Here is a 24,825-nt window from a genome sequence, read left to right as displayed (position 1 = left end):
TTCAGAAGCAGAATATGGATGTTTTGGGGGGTAATAAAAGAACAATTAGCAGGAAGGAGTGTTTTTGCAGACATAGCTGGAATGGGATGTAGCTGCAGGCCCATATTGATTTATTGTACTTAAAACAGTCTGTGCCTATTTTTAGAAGTCCGATGATGCCTCTTAGGCTGCGAAGAGGAAGATTCTTGGGAAAAAAGACTGTAAAAAGCAACTGGGATTACTTTGTGCCCATGCAGTGGCATTTCCCCCTATTTTTAGTGCAATTCAGCACAATCCGAGCATGGGCTCCCCAGAAGTGCTGGGGTGAGGGCGCCTTGCCTTAGAAACACACTGTATGTTTTTTAAAAAACTAAATAGCTGCTTTGTACCTAGATGGGAGGCTTTAATGGGCTTGGATGGGGTTCAGATACCACTGCTGCTGCTTTCTTGCCCAGTCCGGGATTCCTGCTGACTCGCAGCTCCTAGTTTAGTTTCTCCGGTGCTTTGGGTCCCAGGGCTGGGGACCTGGCTGCAGCTATTCCCATGGGAAAGGACTAGCTGCAGGACCCACCAGCTGCATGCTTGGGCCTTGACAGCGACTCTCCGCAGTGTTTAATTAAATTTGATTTAATCGAGGGAAGATGACTGGGTCTGCCCCCCTGGTCCCTGCCGCAGTGGGGCCGTGGTGGGCACCCAAGGCTCTCCTTCCCGCTGGGTGCCGTGTGGCTTTGCCAGGGCTGGAGGCAGGGTGGTTTCTGGTGCCCCGGTCAAGTCTGCGAGAAGTGAATAGTTTTTCTGGTTGTTTGCAGCACACTCCAAAGATGAGTCAAGGACCTACCCTCTTCTCTTGTGGCGTGATGGGTAAGTAACAGAAACTTCTGTCCGTATTTACTCTACCTCCGCTCCCGCTTCGTTGTAGTGATGGGTGGGAAGACGTCCGGACTAGCTGGATGTCTCCAAAAAACGCCCCCCTGCAGACCGTGGGGTGGGCAGCCACCCACCTGCCCCACACAGTGGGGATGGAGGGGCACCCAGCCCACCACCCACTAGTGGTGGCCATCATGCCCGTGCCGCTTTCCTTCACGGAGGGGGTTGTGCTGCCCTGTTGCTATTGCTGAGTGAATTGCTTCTCTCCTTTCCCCTCCCCTTTGAGATATCTGCTTATTTTTAGAGTAACTCCTATAGTTGAGATTATGAGCATTCTGGGTCTGAGGCTGTGTTTGAGTATCCAGCGTGTGACTGCGGCTCTCGAGTGTTTGCACGATGCCAGTAAGGAATATCAGTATTATCACTAAAACATTCTGCCACTTGGCAACAAAGTGTTTGGACTCAAAACTCAAAGGAAAACTCAAAAAATAAGGAGAATGTCTTATTTTTACCTTTGACAATAGCCATGGTATAGGATGTTTAATCCCTTTTATCTCAGAGCTTGCAAGCAAAACCTGACCGTGCTGCAGGATGTGCTGTTATATTGTGCTCTTTGGGTTTTGTGGGGGGGAGCCAGTCACCAGGCGAAGTCTCAAAACCCAATTAAAATCGTAGGTCAAACTCGAGCCAAGCTACTTGCTATGAAAGCCAATACTTTGCAGACAAAGCGGCTGCCCCTTTTCTTCATGGACACAACTCATTAGCGTTAATGGGAGCCAAGCAAATGCATTGACAGGAGATATTTCCCAAGCTCTCTGATAACTCCAGTCGGGGGGGGGGGGGGGAAGATGGAAAGCATTTGGATTTTTTCAGATGAAAGTTGCAAGCTTCAAAGTCAAGAAGGGGTAGAGGCAGCCCATTCCCTTTCTGCTGCCTGTCAGATGTGAGTGAGGAACAAAGAAACCCAGTCGGATGGTCTTGTCTTGCACTGTGGCGCTGGCAGGCTCTTCAACAGATAGGAAGAGTCCACACCTAACTGACAAGCAGCTTGTCTTTAAGAGCTTTTACAAAGCCTTCTGCAGTTTTGTAGCACTGGGCTGGTCTTCCTCGGCTGCCAAGTTGTCCTCTTTCCGAGGGGACTGAATGTCACCTCCTTGACCACAGCTTACCATGCAATGGTCTTCGTCATGCCCAGTCAAGAGGAGCCAATCTCTCCAGCAGGCAAGGGCATCGGATGGCTTGGGTTTAATTTTAGGCATCTTTCCCAAGCGTTCTTCTTGGTGCCTCCACGTGGGCCACAATCACAGACTAATCCGGTGTCAAAACTTCCTTGACTTTTTAAATAAGTCCCATGGTTATGGTGGCACCGAACGCAAAACTGGGGGAATATTTCAGGTCAAAGGGCCAGGTCCCCGTCGGTGGAAAGCGCTGAGCTAAATAAGCACAGTGACGTTTGAACTGGCAGCACAGCCAGTGAGAGGCAAAGGCTCATAGTTCCATGTACGATGTTGGGGGCATGGAGGGAAGTTGGCTGAATTTTATGGGATTTTAGCCAGAAGAGGCTGAGGGTCTTTGCACAGGGTCTTCCCGGTTGGCTTTGGGGGCAAGGGCAGCTTTGGGCAGGAAGATAGCTCATGGCTGGTCCCAGCGGCCGTGGGACGGTGGGGCAGAGGGAAGCCCAGCCTTGGCCAGGATGCCAGGGAAAGCATCATCCAAACCCTGGAGCTTCCCACAGGCATCGGCTCGGGAGCGTTTATCTCCAGGAAGGAGAAGGAAGAAGTTGAGTCAAAGCTCCAAGGGGTGCGTAACGCAGCGTGACCAAGAAACCCAGCTGGCCCAAGGTGGCAAGGCTGGGGTCCTGCTCACCTGTGGCATGACGTGGGGAAAAAGAGTAAACTGGAGCGCATGCCTTCGGGATGTGGATACCGTGTACACTGCACGAACCTGAAAATCAGTTGTAGATTGGAATGTAACTCAATGTATGAGTAAACATTATTAAACACTTGATAAGTCAAATGATGCAATGTTAGATCCACTTCTCAAAGCAACCAAAATAATCTTTTGATTTTTAGATCTGTAAGAAATACCTCTGTCAGTGTGATGAGAATATTACTAAAAGGATTGGGGTTTATCTTTATATAGCCCTTTGCCGGGAGGAAGATTAAAGGTGCCTAAAAGTGCCTAAAATTATAAATATAACACTTTCTTTTCTCCCTTCTCCTTGATGGATCCTTGAAACACCTGGGAGTTTAAGAATTTTGCTGTTGTTAGATGTGTGTGTGTGTGTGGGGGGGTGTCCTCCTTTTTTCCTTTTCCTTCTCCTGCAGTCTCCATCACATGTCCCCAGTGAAAATATCAGTGACTGTGCTAGAGAGATAAGGTGGCGTAGTAGAAAGTTGGGGCATTACTTTTGACTTCCTCTGTTGAAATTTTCCTGTCTTTGGGTGGATGGCAGATGAAAATTCACAGTATTTTGACAAGGCATTGGTGGCATCACCTCGCCTTTCCCTAGCAGGTATATAAGAAGTACTCAGCATCTAAGTCGGCAGCGTGAGGCTGCACTAGTTCAGTGTTGTATGAAAACCTCAGCGGGTGCGTGCCAGCAACTGTGGCCTCCTGATTTCTGTGTAAGCAAGAAATTATCTCTGAGGCAAGCTGCAGGCAGGGTTTTATTGAGGCTGTGACATGGTGCTGGGGAGCGCAGTCGCCCTGGCTGCAGGATCAGAGTCCCGGAGTGCTGGGTGTTGCGTGCACAGCCCTGCCTGGGAAAGGAAGGAGGACGGGCTTGAGCCCCTGGGGATGGATCCTGCATACATCCTCTGTGAAGTGCTCTTTTCAAATTAACAGTCGTTTGCTTTTTCCCGTGGAAAGCACCCCCAGAATTTGGCCTTGGAGAGCGCTGCGGCAGAGGTCAGCTGGTCTGTCCTTCGGCACGCTCCTCCACCGGCGCGGTTTGGCAACGCCACCGGTCCAAGAGGTGAGCGTGCCGGGGGGGGCCGCAGCCTTGGGTCTCATCATTGCACACCTCTTACCTGGAAGATGCTTTTCACCCTGTGTGGGTGGCAGAGGAAAGCAAAGGGGCCAGAAGAAAGACCAGCCCACGGTGGGTGATGCCCCTTGATCGCGTCCTGAAAGCACCCACAGGGCTCGCGCGCCTCTTCTTTCTGAACTGGGATTTCCGGGGATTTTAGGTTTTTCTTTGGAAAGGCCACCAGTGTAGGGCAGCGTCTTGGTTGGGCGTTCAAGCACAGTCAGCCTGCGAAGAGAAAAGCCGTGCAGGGAAAGCCAGCAAGGCATGGCTGGCGCGGGGACGCCTCGGCAGAGGATCGCCTTGAGGAGCAGGGCACGTTTTGCCGTCGAGAGGGGGAATTTCCCTCCCCCACGCGGATGGTTGGCACGAGGAGCCCGCAGCTCGCTGGTGTGTTTATTCTCCAGCGGTAGGTTTGGGGGCTGTTGTTTTCGTTTCCCATTGAAGCACAGCTCCGCGCATCGGATTTTAATCTTATTTCTCCAATGAGAAGGCTCCGTGGCGCTGCCGTCAGCTAATTACAACCATTAAATTTGTTCCACATTTAGAAATCATCTCTCGAACATAAACGGGGGGCAGTGGAAAATGCAGGCTGCCTTCCCCCTGTGCACGGGGACCAGGAGACTGAAATTCGACTTGAACAACATGTAAAACAAGGGAATTGGATGCGCACCTGTGTGAAGAGAAATGTTTGGGTTAGGATCCAAACAGGATTTATCTGCCAAAAAGGAGAAGCAAAATTGATTGAAAACCGTAATTGCTTTACAAGTTGCCATAATAAATTATGTATTAATGTAAATTATTTCACGGGAAAGGAACATAGAGGAAACTTGAGCAGAAGGATCATGCATTATGTATAAAAAAGAACTGTAAAAATATTATAGCAGCACATTTGTGTCGCTGTAGTTAAAGTTGTGTCAGCATTTTCATTTTACACCCTTCTCGGTGGTTATGAGCATGGTCATTAAAATTTACTCTGTGTCACCAGAGGAGCACAGCAGTCGTTTAAAAAGCCCATGGCCACCCCGAAGCTGCAAGGTTCCTGTCTGGCCGTGCGCTGCTCCTGCAACACCTGGAGCTCAGCATTCGGAAGCCTGGCTGAGATGCTCCGAGGATGGTTCCTGTTCTCCACGGGGCTGTGCAAAGCTCTCGGGGATGCTCGGAGGATGACGCCCAGCTCCTTGATTTTGGGATGTGACTTCAGCCCGCGAGTGCCTCCTGCCCTGGATCACTGGGCTTCTTTGGTGCTGTGGAGGTTGCACAGGAGAACAGGTGGATGCTGTTAAGGGGTCACGTTCACTCTTCAAAGTCAACGTCTTGGTTTTGCCCGAAAGGAAATTTAGGAACAGACAGTGGTGCCAACCGTGTTTGAGCATGCTGCCGACGATCCCAGGGTGGGTTGGGCTGTGCTCACATGCAGGTGGCTTCTGAAAATTGGAGAGAGGGGGGAAATAAACCAGGTGAGGATGGCCCGGCAGCCAGGGGCCAGGACACGCCGGGGCTTGCTGGGGCGTGTTGCTGCTTGCCCAGCCCAGCGAGTCCTGCCGGCGCATGCTGGTGTGGCATTAGCCTTGCACGGAGAGCAGATGCTGTGGCTTGCAGCGACGGCTGCTCTTCCCACACCCCCAGTGCTCCGGCTGTTTGACGCCCAATATCTCCCCCCTGGAGCATCCCTGGCGGGGCTGCATCCTGTCATCCCAGGGACAAGGCTCTGCCACCGAACTGTCCCAGAGGCAGGGTGGTGGGATGGCGTGCAGACTGGAGCGGTGATGTGGGTGCTGGGGCTCAGACTGACCTTTCCAGGGCTGAAATCGGAGCTAACTATCGCAGCCTTGCTTTGGAAAGCAGAAATAGTTTGGGTTTGGGTCCCCTGAGGCTGGGTAGCTTGGGAGCCCGCAGCTGTAACTTGAATTTAATGTTGCTTTCTGCCTGTCTGAATTTCTTACTGCTTTGTGCGTGGTTTGCAAGAGGGTTCAGGCTCCTGCTGCCATGGCCAGAGAGGGCAGGACGAGAAATTCAGTCCTCCCCAGGCTGCTGATAACAACCCCCTGTGTCTTGGGAGCTGGAAAGCTATTTCACAACCAAAGAGATGCCAGAAAATTCACTTTGTGTTGCCTCACCCTGGAAATACAGATTTGCAGATTGAAACATCTCAAGAGAAATTTGCTGGACGTGCTCATCAAGTGACTCTGAAGTGTTTGTATTTGCAGTTTTAAGTTAAAATCGGGAAAAAAAAGGTGCTATTTCATCCAAGAATGCTAACAGCCAAGAAAGGCCCGTTTAACCAGGAGAAGAGCCCCTCGTGCCACACTTACATCGTGCTCTGGTTGGAAATGTTCTGGTTTTTTTCCAATAGGCAAAGGAGAGTTCTCCAGCAAAGCAGCTCACTTGCAAGCTGAGGGTTTCTCATGGTGGGTTTTATCCTGGAACAAATTACTGCCTCAGGGTAAACCAGGCTGAGGTTTATAATTTAAGAGAATTAATACATGCTTAAGTGCAGCAGTATTAATGGCTCCGCTGCAATTATCATTATCAGCACGCTCAGGATGTGAATCTTAGCCCTAAAAAACTGAACAGAAAACCAGCCGCTTTTCCTCAGTAAGGCTTTCCTGAGTTCTTTACTTCCACTCTCAGCCCTTAGTCTACCCCGTTTCCAGGTTGTTTAGGGGCGAACAGTTTTCTGTTTGCGCTGAAAAAAAACATTTTCTGGGTCACCCGGTGGTTTGGGACCCGTCAGTGGTGCTCGGGGAGCGGGGGGGACAAGCTGTGCCAGGGTCCCCTCCCTGCCCTGCCAAAATCCAGCTCCCGCGGGGCCGGGGGAGAAGCAAATAACCCCAAGCTAGCGCTGGGGATAACGGCGTAATTACCGTTTGCTTTGCAAGGTTTGGAAGATTTATAGCTGTTTGTGCCAGAGCAGGGGTGAAAGAGGAAGGTGTCCCGTATCCTCCTCACCAAGGCCTTTTGTACAGCGTGACGTCTCCGGCCAGAGGATCGTGGCAGCTTGCCATGAAAAATCGGCTTCTATTTCTGTTTCTTTTGTCTGCTGACCTGACCCAAGAAATCTCTCTGCTGGCAGGAGAATACAGAGGGAAAATAATAAAGATCTAAACATAGATGTAGTTGTTTAGCACAGATTTCTCCCTTTTCATTGTGTTTATTAAAATGAGGGCAGCAACAGTTAAAATGCCGTGCGGTTATTGAGGGCAGAGCCAGGCTGTTTGTGGCTGGAGCTGTTACGGTGGCAGGGAGAAATGGGAAAACTGGCCAAGAGTGGTGTAAGGGGCCCCAAATCTGACCTCCTGACTTGAAACCGAGCCTTGTTCGGAAGCGTTCTGCACCGTTGCATCTTCCCTCTCAGGTTGGTACCTACAGCTGTGGGCTGGGTACCGCTTTCGATTCATCCTTCAGTTGCCAGAGTGGAAAAACCCCAAACCCCCTCCGAAATATCGCAAGATTTAGATACGATCATATGAAACTTCGCAGTGACGGTTAGCTAGCACGGTTTGCCTTTGTTTGCAGCAGCAGCCGACGACAAAACCAGTCACCGGAGAAAGTCTGTTGGGTGATTACTTTTTTCCATTGCAGCAGCCGATGGGGTTGTCCTACCATGGTTTTCCTGTTGAGCGTCAGCGGCGTGTCTGCAGCGAGCCCCGCTCGCCTGCACCGGGGGGCCAGACCTCGGTGATGCTTTGCTTTTTTTCTGTTCTGGTCAGCAAGACCATGTGTGGGAATGAGATCATCGCCCTTAATCCTCTTTTGACACGGTCATCAGTGGGATTTCTGAGCCCAGCTGTAGCCGGGTTTGCAGGGTTCCTATGCGGAGCTGCCCGTAGCCACGTGGCTTCTGGAGGTGCAAGTTTCTCAGAGCTTTACCCGGTCACTGCAAAACCCGTCTGATAAATAGTGTCTTTATGCTGGCCCCAAAACCCTGCAGCAGGTCTCCACCACCTTTTGCTGTGCTGCGCTGGAAGACTGTCAATGCAAGCCCAATTTGCAGGAGGAGCAAACTCTGGTGTAAACAAGCTGAATGAAACGGGGAGAAAATGTTAAAAAAAGTGTGGGGTTTTTTTTGGTTTGTTTGTTGTTGTTTTTTTTTTTTTTACAAAAGTGAACCTGTGAAGTGATTTGTCCCTTTAAATAAATGCTTCAGCATTAGGTTTGTTATAGAAACGCGGACAACTGGCTGTGCTGGGTACTCCTGGGATTTTCATGGCAGCCCCGAGGAGATGCTAAGCCCGGGTTGCCCAGGTCTCTGCAGCACCTTCCTGCTCCGTGTGGGTAACCGGGCAGGGGGGCCCCTGGGCCAGAGCACCCGGGTGCCCAGCTTGGGGAGCTGGAGGGGAGCTGGATGATGAGCCTCACAACAGGAGCCTACGAACAGCGTCTTGCAAAGAACTGCTGGAGGTTTATTGTGCGTTTGTGACAGCATCAGCCATCTCACAGCTGATTATGTGCCCCCGCTTTTGTTATCTTTGGGTTGGTGTGGGAGGGGTGCTCAGAGCCTTGGTGGGGATAAGTGGGTTTCATTGGAGCAACACTTTAGCAGCGGCTGAGAGCGGGACAACCCAACGGGTATCAGGATGGCTTTTGGTTTCCCGTAGGCTTTGATGACTTTTTGGGGGAAATTGTTGGGATTTCTGTGCTACCACAGGCAGCTGGGTGCCCAGGGAGCACTCCCCTTTCTGTTAGGACCATCCCAACTGCTCTCTCATCTCCTGTCTGGGGTTTTGTCTCCTGAGGTCCGTCTCACCCCAGTGCTGCTACACCTTTGTGCTCTTCACTTCCAGTTTTTGTGCGTCTCTTAGGCAATTACTGATTGTGGAGCCCAGGACCAGCCGCACGGATCTGAGACGTGACTTAGCACAGAGATGAGGCAATGGCCGCACCATTTTATGCTGCTGAATCTCACTTAGCCAGTGCGATCCGGATATGCGAAGGCATGTTTTTGCCTTCTTCTAGCAGTTCTGTTCCTGCTGCAATTGTAATTTTCTCTCTCTCTCCGTGTACACCGCAGCAGCCGCTCTGTTGGCAGTTCGGAAAACTATATTCCAAGAGTTAATTAATTTGTACTGGAATACATCCCATATGCTACTCTTTTTGTTTATGGACATAGAAAGCGAATCGCAGAATTAATTAATGCTAATGCCTGTGCATGTGTGTTGTTTTTTGGGTGTTTTTTTTTCTTCTTTCTGAACCAGAAAATGACAGATGGAGAGATCTCAGCAGGAAATGTCCACTCCAGCTCGAGCAGCCGGGCGCCAGCATCTGGGACTGCTTGTCGGACAAGGGCGAGGAGGGCTCGCGCTGGCCGAGGGAGACGGCCAGCACCTGCTCCGTCACCAACCTGATCAAAGACCTCAGCCTCAGCGACCCCCACAGCAACCCCTCAGCCCCCCCCAGCAAGCGCCAGTGCCGCTCGCTCTCGTTTTCCGATGAAATGTCCAGCTGCGGGACCTCGTGGAGACCCTTAGGCTCGAAGGTTTGGACCCCGGTGGAGAAACGGCGGTGTTATAGTGGGGGGAGCGTGCAACGCTATTCCAACGGCTTTGCCACCATGCAGAGGAGTTCGAGCTTCAGCCTGCCATCCCGGTCCAACCCCCTCTCCTGCGAGCATCCCGCCCTCAGCAACCGGCTGGGGTGCCAGCCGAGGAAACCGGCCACCGGCGGGCGCGGAGGAGAGCGGGTGGACATGCAGAGGTCCCTCTCCTGCTCGCACGACCGCTTCTCCTCCTCGGAGTACTGCCCGCCCTCGGCAAGCAGCACGCCCGCCTCCACGCCGGAGCTGGGGCGACGGGCCGGCGGGCTCTCCCGAAGCCGCTCGCAGCCCTGCGTCCTGAACGACAAAAAGGTCGGGGTGAAGCGGCGGAGACCGGAGGAGGTTCAGGAGCAGCGGCCCTCGCTGGATCTCGCCAAGATGACCCAGGTAAGTCGCGGCGGGGCCAGCCCCGCGAGGGCCCTGCAGGCGCGGCTCGGCAGTGAGGGGGTGGTGTTCTCTGTGCTTCGCTAAAAACCCTTCGGCATCCTCCCGAGGCGGGTCTGCGGCACGCAGAGTAACACGGCTGTTACGGGGAGGTGCATCCTTCCGCGTGAGCAGAATGCCCATTCCCCTCCAAAGGGATTTCTTTACTAAATTCCCACGTTTCTGTTCTGCGGTGATTTTTGCGCGCCAAGTCCCACCATGTCATCGGTTCCTCCTGGCACGCTTTTCCAGCAGAAATACGTTTTGCGGGGGTTTTTTTGAGCTCATTTCTGAGCTCAGGAGAGGAGCCCCTGCCCTGCTGAAGTCAGCACCCCGAGGCACCTAGCCCTGGCTTCGTCAGGGGTTGAATTCGTACCACCATGGGCTTTACTTGCTCTTAGCATCTGTAATTTTCCACTCTGGAGACGTTACCGTGTTTCATTTTCAGTTGCAAACACAGAGCACAACCTCCCTCTTCAGCCTGCCGCACGAAGCCAGGTAACAGATTTGGGATGTGGATCGGGGAGGATTTTGCTCCCAAGTCCTCTCGCGGCAGGACCGGGTGACTGGGCGTTAATGAGAGCCAAAGCGAGAGGCTGCGTGAGCAGCGTTCCCGTTTCTCACTCCTAACATTTCTTTTTCTGCAGTTTCATGAGTCAGCATTTCCCACATCGATAATGTATAGCCGTCGAGTCAATGACACCACCAGCTCTGTGTGGGATGGAGATAACGGGGTACCTGAAGGCTCCCGCTGTGGGAGCGGGGGGGTTTGCCCTGGGCACCTCCTGGGGTGGGCTGTCACCTTCTGCTGGCCAGAGATCTTCCCCTGTGGTTTCGGTTTGATGCCGTCGGCTGCTGTGCGGTGCTGCGGCGCTTCATCCCGTGTCGGGAGCATCTGTCCTGATTTTCCTTGTACAGCTGCGGCCGGTGAGTCCGCCCGGTGCAAGGCATCCCCTTGCTCACAGGGAAACTGCTGGCAGCTATTCGTCAGCGGGGTGGAGAAACAGCCGTGGGGGTTCTCCCCTTGGGGTGGCATCCGGCACTGTACATGTGTTTTCCCCACTTACAAGAACATGATATTTTATAGCGTTTCATGCTTGGCAGCACAGGGGGTGTTTGAAGGCGTGTGGTGGAGTTGGAGGAAGAGTTTAGCTTTTCCTTCTCCAGAGCAGCTTGGAGGGTAAAGAGGATGAGAAAATCACATATTTAGGTGATAGCAGGGGAAAAATACGAGGGTTGGAGGGTCGCTCTCGTCTTTTGATAAACCACACCAGCAGCATCTAGTACACTAAGCTTTTTTATTAGCTAATGAGCTGGATGGGCAGTAAAACCAACTTATGCGTGTTATATTTCGGTGGCCACAGGTTGGATTAGCACAGTTGCCCCCTCCTGATCCTCTCTCTACTCATTGCTTGACCTGTACCTGTGATGCAGGATGTCCCGCCGGCCCACGTGGGAGTTTCCCAGCAAACCAAAGCCTGTAAAAGACCCAGATTGCCTCAAAACCAGAAAACAAAGTGGTTCCTCGCTTCAAAACCAGCACGTTAAAACTGCCTTTGCCACCGCACGCTGACAAACACAGCGTTCTGGAGTCTCCGTTAATAACCCACTGGTGTGGGAGGAGGTCCACAGCTGTGGGCAAAGGGCTGACCAGGCTGAAAGCCCACGGTGTGGAGCAGCCAGGGAAAGAGGGGGAAGGATGCGGCCCCAAGCTCGCGTGCCGGGGCTGGGAAATGGGCTGCTCCTCTTTCTGCGTGCCTGCAGCGGCCAGGGGAGTGCTCAGCCGCAGTGCCTCTGACGGCACGTGTGGGGTCTGCATTTGGAAATGCAAAGCGTGACTTGCATTTATACTTCTCGGGGGGGGGGGGGGGGGGGGGGGTTGCGTACACATGCAGGCATGTGTGCCAAGGTTGATGAGGAGCCCTGCGAAGGGTCGTGTCTGCGTGTCACTGGGTCTCGTTGCGTCAGGGCAATTCGGCATAGAGACGTGGCAGTGGCACGCGCGGCTGCGTGGGCACGCAGGTAACAAAACCCAAGGCGATGCCCGTGCATGCGGAGCCGGTTGTGCCCGTGCCAGCAGGTACCTTGGTTCGGTTGCCCACTGGGGTGTCTGCCTGCTGTGGCCAGTGGTTTGGTCTTGCAAGGCTGGACATTCCCATTGTATCCCTCTGGGCAAGCTGCTCAGCACCTCAGGAGTGATTATCAAGACCTTTTGGGATGAGTCAAAAACATGGAGTGCATTGCAAGGTATGACACGCGCGTGCCCCACCTGCATCTGCTGGAGCTCTCGCTGCGGAACAAAGGGAAGAGATCAAAGGGATGGGACTGGTTTTGTTGGCCTGGCGGTTCTGAGAGCCTGCGCAACGGTCACCGTCTCCGAGCGGTGCTCGCGCCGTGGCAAGGTGAGCGTTTCAGAAGCTCTGGGAGGGCAGAGCAGAAGTCATCTGCTCTTCTTTGCTCATACTTCGTGCTGGGCAGGCTCGCCGGGGCACCGAAGGGGACCATGGAGGAGCGGGGAGCGATCTCCTCGAGGGAACAGCCATGGCAGGCTCCGAGGCTTTGATCCCTCATTAAAAGAATTAATGAGTTTATCCTTGCAAATGCCAATGAGGCCTTTTTTTTTTTTTTTTTTTGCCTTTTTTTGTTTCCAAAGGCTCCTTGTGATTTTCTGCTCTTTAATTGCCAGCCTTTGCCAATGAAGGGCACGGAGGCGGTGGGGCAGGTAGGGCAGACCCCCAGATGGACCCCGCTGGCGGGGATGCAGCCCCAGCCCAGCACTGAGCAGATGGGACATTGTGTCCAGCTGTTTTCCTGCCAGTGCTCCACTCTGCAGGCGCTGGGGAATAAAAGGCTTGTGCCAGGGCTTGGGAAGCCTCCTTTTGTAGCTGTTCTTCCAGCCTTGCGAGCCCATGGGTGCTCCTTCCCGGCTCCCTTGGTGCCCACTGGGAGTTCAGCACCCGCTGTAGCTCATCTCAAGCCCTTCCAGGTCCCTGCCGAGGTCTGTGCGAGGCTTCACAGGCACAGCGTGGCTGCGTGCTTGGCTTGGTCCCTGCTCTGAGGAAGTGAACCGCAGGCTGGGATCGCATCCTGCACCTCTGAGCCCACCTCTGTGGGTTGGCCTTGGCCCCAGCAAAGCACAGAGTCCAGACAAGGGCAGCCCTGACCGCCAAGTCCCTACCCGGCTGCTGCGTTGGACGGCTCTCCATCCCATGGCCACACAGCGGGGACCCTGGTCAGGATAGGAGTGCCCCCAGCACGGGTAAGGGTGCGGCTAAAGGATTTAACAAATCTCAGCATCTGGCTGTCAGACGTGTGTGTCGGACTTGTGTGTTAGGAGCTAATACATGGGTAAAGAAAGACTGACACGAACCCGTCTAAGACCCGGGTTTAGGAGGATAAAGGCACAGCGAGACCTGGCAGATTGCCCTCCCGGAGCATCCTCAGGGAGCACTGCAGGCTTGGATCCTGCCTGGAAACCGCTCTGCACCACCGTGAGCTGGGTCACTGGCTCCCACAGACCGTGTGCTCCCAACGGGTTCTTGATTTCTGTCCCTGCAAGGGCTAGACCCTCCCTCAGCAGCCTCGAGGTGTCACCTCTTCTGCAAATCCCTAACCATTTGCAAGCCTTTCTTAAATCCCACATGCCAGGTTCGTCTGAAATAAGCTTCATGATTTTCAGCCGCCAGTGGAAACGTGGAAGTGAAGCAGCAAATGGAAACGGGCTGAGAAGCGGGGACGGCGCGAACAAATGCTCGCGGTTACGAAATAACCAGGGTGCTAAAGCAGCGGCGTGTCCCCGGAGCAGCTGTGTTTGGTAATGGAATTTCAGGAGGAGGGCTGTGGGCTGTGTGGCAGGAGCTGTTTGGCAGGAGAGAGGTGCAGGACCTCTCCCCACAGCACTCCTGGTGCTGCCTGGGGTCTGTGCAGGAGGTCACCGGCTCCGGGAAGGCTGCCTGCAGGTGCTTTCTCTGCTGGTGTAGAAGGTTCATGCAGTGGATAGGGAAAGGAGAGTGTCCGGGCTCTGGTTTCCACCTTTTGGGAAGAGAAGGTCTGAAGGGTGGTGCAAAGCCAGGCTGGTGGGCAAGGAGCCACAGACAGTGCAGTTCTCGGCTCCCTCAGTCCTTCCCCACCTCACACCCCTGCCCTGTGTGGGACAGGGGACGCGATGAGGAGGCAGCAGGACCTGGAGGCTTGAAGCAGAGCTCGTGGATGGGCTGGCCCACTGTTTCCCAGCATCTCCCGCCTTCAGCTGCTCCAGTGAGGCTCCTGGAGGACAGGGATGGACACCTTCACCCAGAGACGCAAGACACACACATAAGCATTTCCTTTGCAGTAGATGTGCCTGAAATTGCTGGCTTACAACTGCAGAGGTAACTAATTTCGTTATCCCAGCAGGCCCAACTGAGCGCTTCAGCAGTTAGGTTTAGCCTATCCCATAAGCTTTGCAAAACTCAGCTGTATCAGACGGCAAAGCTGACCAAAATATTCCACCGTGGGGGGTTCTTGGTGGCCCTGCCCACAGGGTACCAGAGACTGGCACCAGCACCAGCACCCCCGGCACAGCTCCCACCGTCCTTGCTCTCCGAGGATGCTGTGGGGCAAAGCCAGCTTCTCCATCACATCACACCGGGGGGAGGGTTTGTCAGCTGGGAAACAAAGGCCTTGGCTGAGGAGATCCCAGCGGGTCAGAGGAGCTTCCCTTTCCCTCCGGTGGATGCCGAGCCCAGGTACACATTTATAATTTGGATAGCCATGGCCCTGGCATGGGCGGGTGACCCAAGGATGACAAAAATCTAATCATTTGTGTGGCTGTAAGCAGCTTCCGTATTCCTGGAAAACCTTCATCTTGAGGAACAGTTGTGTTTTCTTTGGCTGCTGTCCTCCACATCAAAAAATCCCCCCAAAGCGAGAAAGCAACACCTGAGCAGCCTGTGTTACCCTCAGGTTTAGACGAGAGTAGTTGTCGGGGTGGTTCATCCTCTGCAAGGACTGGTACCGTACAGCAAGGGTCCCAGAGCCCTGTGCTGTGACGCACAAGCACTGCGGGGACGGGAAAGGGATTGCTGGGTGCAGCACCTCCCCCAGCGCGGGTGGCAGCCAGGGTGATGGGCACCCCCTCTCCCATCCCTGCTTGCCCACTGGCCCAGGCTGGGTGGCCGAGGCCGCTGCCGAACGCCCGGCAGTTGCTAGCACCGACACCGCCGCCAAGGATCCACAACTGGGATCCAGCGCAAGGCACGTCCCGTGGAGCATCCCTGGTCTCCTGGGAGGAAACCCAGCCTGGTCCCACAGCAGGGATGCGCTGCCGGGCTTGGGGCAGCAGGGCTGGAGCAGGGGGGGAGGAAAGCGAAGCCGGGAGCCGTGCAAGGGCCAGGGCTGGCTGAGCTATTCGGTTATGAAAAGCAGCGCTGGCAGGCTGCTCGCCGCGTGGGAGGACTGGCACAGAGGGACGAGCAGGATTAGGCAAGTCCTGGTGAGCATTCTTGCCTTTGGTGGGGCGGGCTTTCGGGGCGTGGGGCACGGTCAGAGCCCTCCCCGGCACGGGGATGCCGTGGAGACCAACTAATTCCTGGTGGGCAGTTAGGAGGTGGGGGATAAGTGTGCTTGAGAAAACCCTGCACGTTTGTGTCTTCCCCCTGGCTGCTTTTAGTGCCTCTCTAGGAACGGGACTGGAAAGTCAGGTGATTTCGGATGGAGGCTGAAATAATGGCAAAGTGTCCGTGTGGCTGCACGTGTCCCCTGCGCTGGCTTTACACGGGGTAGGAACGGCTGCGTGCGGGGGTCTTCGTGATCCAAAGCAAAGGAAACCCGGTGTCCAAACTGGGCTTTCCAGTAGATCTCAGAGCCTTCACTTTGCAGATGGGGAAACTGAGGCACGGAGCACACTGTGAGTCCCCGGGGGCTAACAGCAGAGCTGGGGACCGGGCTCGGGGTGCTGGGTGCTGAGCAGCATCTGGCTCCGGCAGCGGATCGGTTAATTTTTTTGCTTTGCTGGTAACCACATGTGTTTATAGGCCTGAAACCCAGTACCATAATCAAAATAAAAATAATTTGACCTGAAAGAAATGTTTTCTTCATACCAGGAGGGATATTTAGGCCAGGCAGGAGGGGAGGGAGCCACTCCTGGAAGCAATTACATGGCCACATGACTGGGCTAATTAAGAAAGAGACCTAAATGTTAAAAGTTCTGCTGGGAGGGAAAATACTTGGGAAAACATTGCCTTTAATTCCTCAAAATCCTGGTTTTGTCTTTTCTCTCTGCAATTCCCATAGCTTGGAAAGGGGAGGTGAGCCCGTATCACTCCCCTTCTTATTTACTGATACAGCACTGAAGCGGAGAGGCTTCAGCTCTGGGCAGAAACCAAACCATGAACACAGTTATTGTTGAAATAGCAACAGTTTTTAAAAGCCACAGCACCATGAGAATCCTTCTGCTCTTCCTAAGGACACGCCAACGCTCCGCTTTGTGCCATTTTGCCTTTGAACTGGCAGTAAACCCAGTGGGTCATACTCAAGCGAGTGGGTGACGATGATGTGTCATTTCATCATCCCCAGCGTCCCGAGGCAGGTGAGGTGCAAAGCAGCCGGTTTCTATTCCTCACCCCGAGCAAGGAGGGTTTGGGTACCGGGGGAGCTGCCTGGCATCTCTGACCACCCTTGCACCCTGTAAGCCGAGGACATCGCCATCCTCCTGCTTCAGTGCAGGGCTTGGGCGTGCTTTCCAGCGTCAGCTTTTGTAACCCCTTCCCACACGAGACAGCAGCCCAGGGAGGACAACGTCCGAGCCCCGACATCCCAGCAGTTGTTCTGACAGCCTGTTAATTAATCTCCCTGCTCTCCTTCCTCGGCGCAGTGCTTTCGGTCTCGCGGCTCGGGGGACCGTGCCTGTGCCGGCAGGTCGTGATTAGAAATGGTGGGGATCCGATTTTTCCATTAATTGGGAGGTTTCTCAAAAAGCTGCTTTTCTTTTTCTGGTGTGGTTGCGCCTAAAAAATCTGGGAGATGAGCCATGTTGCAAGGGTGACGGGAGGTGGCTTGGGCCCCAGCTGTCCTCCCAGCTGGGCTGGTTTCGGCAGGAATGGGTGGCTTCACCCTTTGCAAGGCACTAGGGGAGTCTGGCTGGATGTATTAGGTGAGAAAAATGGATTTTCTCAACAAAACAAGAGTCTGCCAGAGATGCTGTGTGTTGAAAAGACACCTGCTTGGTTTTCCTCTCCCGTGGTCTGGTGCAACTCTTCTCCAAAGGGCACCTTGCTGTGTGTTGAGCTGGGCACTTGCCATCTCCCACCTCTGTGTCCACCGCTTTCTGGCATCTCTGTGGCAGCGTTTCCCGCAGGATTTGGGGTGGTGTGTGCCGAGATGCCTCGCGGCAGTACGAACGCTGGGTTCGGTGGCTTGTCTGAGTCATCTACGGGAAGCCGAGCCATGGGCCAGCCCTGGTGCTGGCGTGCGTGTGCTGGCTGAGCAGATTGCTTTCCTTCACACAGCTCTCTGGGGAGCCGCGAGGGAGACAGAAGATGTCTGTCACACCAGCGACAGCCGCCCTGGAAGAATTTGCAGTCATCCCTGGCAATGGCGAAGCGAGCCCTCGCTATCTCTTGCCCCTTCTGTTTCCTGCCTCGTAAAATTATGCTATGGTTGTTATTGGGAGGTCTTTGTTTGTCTTAACACATTTCCAAACACAGCTCTCCTTTAAACAGTTGTTTGTTTTTTTAAAAAAATGAATCATTTATATATATATACATCTATAAAAAAATATTATCTATCTATGTGTGTGCTTGGCCCCAGCCGTGTTCCCTGCAGCTCTAACCCCAAGCCAGGTTAGCCCTGCAGGATGGTCCTGTTGTGCTTGGAAGTGCAAGATGCTGTGGCAAGGCAGGCACAAACGTCCTCGTGGCACGTAACCCCTCGCACCGCTGGCAGTCATCGTCAGACGTGATGAGAGATGTTGGTTCCTGCTAGTTTGTAGGGTGCTGGTGCCCTGCCAGGATCCGTGCACCGGCAATAAACGAAGACTCGGAGGTGGCGCCTGAGCCCCATTTCTGACGGCTCCACAAGGTTTTGGCTTCTGTGTGAGCCTCCAAAGCACCTGCAGTTCAAAGAGCTACGTCTGTCCTAACAAATACTGTCAAACTGATGTCTTCCCCTCCTGACTTTTTTCTGACATCCATTTACTTTCCTGCAAGAGTTGTACCATGAGCGCCGAGGAGTCCCAGGCAGCTGGCAAACTGCTTCTCCGTGAAGCAACTTATTATGTAGTAGGGCAGATGCTATATGGGACAGAGAGTAGTTGCTATAGAACAAATAAGGCAATTAAAATACAATATGCCCTTGCATCTCCCTGGTGTTGTGGAGGGGTTAAGAATTCACCCTATATATATATATATATATATTTTTATATATATATATATATATATATAAAAAAATATAATTGGGTTTTACTCGCAGTTTTGCTCTTGTCTTTGGAGTTCTGTAGCTGCCCCAATGGCAGTGGTGATGTTTAGTGAGTTTCCGTAAATGCAGAAGAAAAAGCTGTTATTATGACCCACCAACGGGAATCCCTCCCGTGCTGCAGAGCCCCAGGAAGATGCTGGAGAGACAAATCCTAGAAATCATGGAGATATATTAATATAATATATTAATAAATAATATATATATAAGTATATATATATAATATAATATATTAGAATTCACCACAGGTTCCTGTGGCTAAGAATTCACCCTAAATAGCTATCTGCCCTGCGGGTGGGCTGTGAGGGATGGACGAGAGGGTACTGGCAGCAGTGGCCACCAGCCTGGTGGGGAGGTGGTGGGGATGAAGCGCTGGGTGTGCTTGGTCAGGAGCAGTATAGAGAAGACTTTGTGCCTGAGAGACGCCTGTTACGGGAAGGGTGCTGAGATTCTGGTGCCGGGTACAAGGGGACCATTCACGTTGCTCGCTGGCTGCCGTGGTCAGACAGCACCATTCATGGGGTGACTTCACCGTCCCCTGAGGAGCACGTGCCTTCGCAGGATGGAGTCATCTGCGCACCAGGAATCACAAGAGCATCCTCCTGAAGTGGGGATGTGTGTGGTTCTTGCGTTCTTCAGGATTAAAATCAGCTTCACCCTGGGCTGCGAGATCCAAAGGAGCAGCGGGTGTTAATGCTCCGGATGGCTGGGAGCTGCGCTGTCCCCTGCCTTGTTTTCCCTTCCAAACTAAGGAGTAGTGGCAGTTTCCTTGAGGATCCATGCACAAGGGAGCTCGCACGCTCCCGGAGCTGGAGTAAGCAGCCCACCAGCTTGGAAATGGTCCAGGCTGGTCTTGATGCTGAAGTGGGGAGAAGTTTCGAACTGCAGGATGGGAGAAGTGACCTCTCCTCTCCAGCCAGCCAGCTCTTTCCTTGAAGGGTAAAATTCTCTACGTTTTCATGGAGGAAGATTTTTCTGTTTAAGTTTTGGCAGCTTTCAGGCTTGCTGGCCAGGGCAGGAGGGGTGGCAGTGATCTCAGTCGGCGTCAGCACCCACTCGAGCTGGTGGCAAATATTGCCAAAAGGTAGAGACAGGCAAAAAAACTGGAGGGTTTAAATTCCAGACGTATCCCGGGAAATAGTTTGCTATTGATGTAACTTCTGAGACAGATTCCAGCTTCCAAACCCCAGTGTTTTTTAAATAAACATGAATGAGAGCCTGCAAAGGTCAGTTTGTGGCTCGGTGGGAAAAAGCCTTCGGTTCAGGATCAAAAGCAAATGCCTTGGTTCGGGGGGCACAGAGGACCTCGGAGGCTAGCTGGTGTTAACTTTGGTCAGGCTATTACACATGCCACCATCGTTATTCATTGCCCTGGTATTTTTTTATTTAAAACCACAAGTGATTGAAAAACATTCAGGTCAGTATGGGAAATTAGGTTCACAATGATGTTTACTCCCGGCATGGAGCGTTAAGGGGGTTTGTCCCCTCCCCGCTCCTTTGACAAACCATTCTCCGTATTCATCGAAGTGTAGCAGACCTCGTCTCGCTGGTGTCCACCGAGGAGACCAAGAGGTGTCCCACTGGCAGGAGCTCATGCTGCTGACACCCTCCTGCTTGTGGCGCCCAGGGTGATGCTCTCACGCTGTGAGGAACTTCACCCCTGAAATATTTCCCTTCCTTTCGGAGATGTTTGGCATTACTTTCTCCCTATGCTGCACTAAAAGGAAAAGCTTTTGTTGGGGATCATAGACTGGCTCGGTCTGAAAGCTTTATCAGGTCCAAGTGCATATACGTTTTAATGTATAGAGGGCACCGTGTTAAGAGGAATGGATGCTTTTGAAGTTACGGCACTGGATTAGGCCTCGTATGTGTCAGCTCCATTCCTGCCTCCTCTGCAAATGTCCTTCAGGCAGGTTTCCCCACCTCAGTTCCCAAATGGAAAAATGAAGGCAATGCATGTTTTCACCTACCCCTGTCCATAGGTTCCTGAGGCCGTGCCTGCTTGGGTGGGATGTGATTTGGGTGCTGCCACAGCAATAAAACCCTGCTCTTAGGTCCTGGGTCACATCGCTGCCAGGAGTAGCGTGCAGAAAAGATCCGTCTCCCTATACAGGGCTGATTGATCTGTTAGTGCAGCTCTGGAGTGACCGTTTCATGCAAGGTACCTCGGCATAGTCAGAGGATGCCCGTAGGAGGTGATTGATTGCAGCAGGCTCTATTTTAGTTACCTGGCAGAGCTTTTAATAGCAGTAACGTGTAATGCAATGACATCCATTGTTTCGATTTTACAGTCAAAACGGTCCCATCTGCCCCAGTTATAAATTTCTGACTCACCAAACACAATGGGCTGAAAATAAATTCAGCCGTGAAAGCAGAAACGGGCCGCATCCAGGGATGTGAGCGATTCTGCCATGAAGTCACTTTTCCAGCATGGGCTGGGGCTTGTGCAGGTGGGTGGGCTCCTCCGGCAGCATCCTTTGCCTGTGCAAGGGGGGTCCAAGTGCCGAAAGGCCCCGTGGTACCCAGGGACTGTGGCCTTCCATCCCCTGCTCCCAGCTCCATCCCCTGCTCCCGCCTCCATCCCACCATGGAGTCCGGGGATGCAGGGTTGGGGGTGTTACACCCTTGTTCACACTCACACGGGAGGACAGGGCTGGAAACACAAACAAAGCTCAGTAGTGTCTGTCCCAAACATGGACAAAATCCAATTGTATCCCAAAGATGCGCATCTGATTCACCACGTGCTGTTTAACCCTCTGATCCCTGGGCTCGTACGCTACGTGGACCCAAAGGACAGCTCTTACGAAGCAGAGATTTATCCATGAATGATTTGAAAAGTGGCTCAAAAGTGGCGGCCAAGAGCTGTTGTTCATACTGTTTTTAAAAAAACCACCCAAACCCCAGCACTCCAGGAGATTTCCAGGCTTGCTGCTCCCTCCCACGGTTCAGGTGGATGCAGTGATGGCAGGATTTGCAGACGATGGTCAGGTTTTTCTCCCCTCCAAGGTGCTTCGTTGTTGGCATCTTCTGCCCGAGGATTTCAGAAGCATTTGAAAGAGGGAGCAGGGTGCAGATTTTGGCTCGGTGGCTACACCCAGCACCACGGTGGGAATGGCTCCTTTAGGCATAGGGAAATGTGGCCGTGGCCTCCTGGGCAGCTGGTGCTTTTGTAGAAAATATTTTGTCCATGCAAAATTTTAGTAGTGATGATCAGAACAGTTCCTTGGGAATCTCTTGCCTTGCAAAACTCCCAAAGCATTTCAGGAAGCGATGCTAAATAAACCAGGAGGGCAGGTCACCTTTCTTTTCAAGAGAAAGATGTTCAGGCTTAGCTCGAAATGGAGACTGGGGGAAAAGTGATGCGTATTTCAAGTCCGCATTTAATGTGCAAGAGGCCACGGTGCTGGGTGCGACAGTGGGTGCAGGTACCCCAGGAGCAGTTACAGGTAGATGACTCCAGATTACTTGCTCCCCTTGCATTTTTAATCCAACCCAACAATGGTTTGATGCCTGGGGAAAAGCAGACTACTACTGTCACCTTAAATTAGTCACTGTGTGCTAAGCCTGCTCGGTGTCTGTTGTGGGAGGCAAGATGCTGGCACAGGGAGCTACTCGGGATTAGGTGCACCCTCGCACCTCCTGCCTCATGTTTGGTGTACACACCACAGCACCACCTTTTTATAAATTCTGGATTTATGGTCATCCACGATAGGATTTTATGCCTTTACTTGCTGATAGTTTCTTTAATGGCACTGCTGAAACGATGAGATGCTCCATACCTGCAGCCATCCCAGTTCTGCATCACTGCGGTCCATCCCGCTCGGCACCTCCCCGGCGGGGGGGACGCAGTGTTACACCAAGAGAGGGGCATCGCCTGTTTGTCTCAAGCACTTTCAAACTTCTTTTTGATTTTAATCAAAGTGCTGGTGCAAAGAAAGGCTTCGTGTCACTGCCAGGGAGGTGATAGTGTCCCTGTGCTGGTGACAGGATTGGTGTGGGATGTATTGCCAGCCATCCGCTGGTGCTGCTACGGGAATGGTACCCGGCGGGGTCGGGTGGGAGCGTTCATCTGGAGTGGGTTTCCACCGACACGGGCTGATTCAGGGAGATGAGTTTCACAGAAAACATTTTATTAAAAGTATTGAGTGAGAGTTTTTTTTTAAAGTTTGGTTTTAATTTCATTAAGGTCTTGCCTTATAATTTACGACGTGAAGTGAGACCACAATAGTATAATGAAGATATTACTTCTATGCTGAACATGATGCAAATAGTATGAAAATGGAGTAGGGCCAATATTCTCAAAAAATGTGGTTTAAAAAAATAAATAAATATCCGTATTAGTGATGTTTCATCCTAACCTGGGGCAAGTCGAAATACCAGCATCTCCAAATTTCCCCAGAGATGAACCGCTCCAAACCCTGGAGTTTTGCCCGCTCTGGGGATGAGACGGGTGCAGGCTCACTGTTGCTTATGCCAGAACCACTCCACTTAAATCTGTGGCGTTGCAATGGCATCATCAGGAGAGCAGCCCTGCCCCGGTGCCGCTGTCTCCGTGGGGCTCGCAGCAGTGCTGAGCGTGTCGGTGTGAGTGCCCTGCGGGGCTCCAGGGATGCTCTGCCGCAGCCTCTTGGGATGAAGAGGAGAGGGCGGGGAGGCTGTGAAAGGCTGGGCACAGCAGGAATGGGCAACCTGGAAATAAATAAATACACAGTAGTTGCTCATGAAGTTGTGTAATGACCTGTCTGAGCAAATGGATTTCTCCAGCTCGTAGTGAAGGGTTCAGTGTCTGTTAGGGAAAATAATTGCTCTTTCTTAATTATTTCCTCCGGTTATCGTTGTGAATGGGAATGGGCCATCCCCACGTGTGGGATGCTGTGGGATGCTGCACATGAGCGGGACGGTCAAGCCCCAGAGGGCATCACTGGTCTCTGATTCCATGCACAGCTGTGCCTGCTGTATTTCTCCATGATTTCTGGGATTTGTCTCTCCAGCATCTCCCTGGGGCTCTGCAGCACCGGAGGGATTCCCGTTGGTGGGTCATATAACAGCTTTTTCTTCTGTGTTTATGGAAACTCACTAAACATCACCACTGCCATTGGGGCAGCAAGAGAACTCCAAAGACAAGAGCAAAACCGCGACTAAAACCCAATTAACCCTGCGGGCTCCAAAGGCAGCATTAATACTAATGACTTAAAGCCTCCTTCTTGGTTTTTTTTTTTGGTTTGTTTGTTTAAGACTGTAGTGTGAAGCAACTTGGTAGGATAATAGATATTTCCGAGTCTGGTTGTGAAAGCTGTTTTTCACACCAAACAAAATAAAAGCAGAATTATCTGCTAAAGCTTTCAATGCACCATCTAAGCACTGGTGCCTGTTATTGCAAAATTAGGATTGGGGCTAGGTAAATATTCTTCATTAGCAGATGAGAAGGGAAGAGCCAGGAAGGCAGACCCTGATAACAAGGGCAGCATCGTGGTACCCGCTGGGAGCGGCGCAGGGAGCCAGCCCTCTGTACTGGGGGTGCTGCTGCAGGCAGGCTATGCAGCACATCAGCCTGACGAAGGGTGCAGGAGTGCCTGCAAATTATTTAGTGCCTCCACAGATAAAATTTCAAAAACACCAAGCAGCGGATGAGTTTGAGCTCTCTGACATGGCAACACCGCGTGTAACCCAGCTCCGGCGCTGCACCAGGCACACGAGCTCCATTTGCATTTCATATACCCCGTAACAGCCTCCTGTGTTTTTGTTCCTCAGGGATTTCGGTCATTTCTTTCCCAACACTTCATCCATTGCTCAGAGGTTTTTTCTGCGGGAGGACAGGGTCGGTGGGAGACCCGCGACCTCCCACCCATGGCAGTGTTGATCTTGGAAGCCGGTGCTGCTGAGCCACATGGGGCAGTGGTCACCAGCATGGCTCAGGGTGAGACAACTGCACCTCCTGCGTTTTGGGGGGCCCAAAGAGCAGTGGGTGGGGTGCTGGCGGGACCAGTCTGGGGTATCCACTGCGCTGGTGATGTGTGTGGCCAGCACATGGTGCCAGTGCCTGTGCTGCAGCCTGGGCCCGTTGGCAAAGCTCCTGAGATGCTCCTTCTGGTTGTAAAGAGGAGAGGTTGATTATTCTAGTGTCAGGACGGAGCAGTGCCTGGTGGAACTCCCTCCCCGTCTCCCGTATTCCCCTTCCCACTCACCAGGAAAGCAGCCTCGGGGACACCAGATTTTGGGTGCCTTAAAAGCAGGGGAGAGTATTGAACCCGAGTGGCGGGTATGTGCCTGGGCCAAATAAGAGCAGCTGCTATGATGAAGTTCTGCAGAACTTTAAACCCAAAGAAATCCCATTTTCCAGTCTCAAGCACCTCGCCATCCTCCTTGGCAGCGCAGACGAGCGCTTGGCATGACACAGCTGCCAGGCAGGACTCCGCTGTGCTGCAAACAACCAAAGCAACAGAGAACAACCCAGGCTGAAGGTGTTTTACAGGAGCCTGTTTGCCTCAGGGAGCGGTTTAAACCCGAGCCGGGCAGAGAAGCCCCCAGGTTGACTTTGCTG

At 52.7% G+C, this 24,825-nt stretch overlaps 1 protein-coding gene across 1 annotated transcript in view; it reads left to right on the top strand.

Moving 5' to 3' along the window:
* FAM53B (family with sequence similarity 53 member B) overlaps nt 1-24,825 on the top strand; it is a 54,522-nt gene that overhangs the window by 21,440 nt on the left and 8,257 nt on the right. Inside the window, exons 3-4 of the mRNA XM_040606252.1 lie at nt 789-840; nt 9,073-9,797. Coding sequence (XP_040462186.1) covers nt 789-840; nt 9,073-9,797 — 777 coding nt within the window. The remainder of the gene's footprint in view (nt 1-788; nt 841-9,072; nt 9,798-24,825) is intronic.

Source organism: Falco naumanni, chromosome 9, assembly GCF_017639655.2.
Source record: "Falco naumanni isolate bFalNau1 chromosome 9, bFalNau1.pat, whole genome shotgun sequence".
Lineage (NCBI taxonomy): Eukaryota > Metazoa > Chordata > Aves > Falconiformes > Falconidae > Falco > Falco naumanni.
The sequence above is the reverse complement of the archived record's forward strand: the minus strand, read 5'-3'. Positions and strand labels throughout refer to the sequence as shown.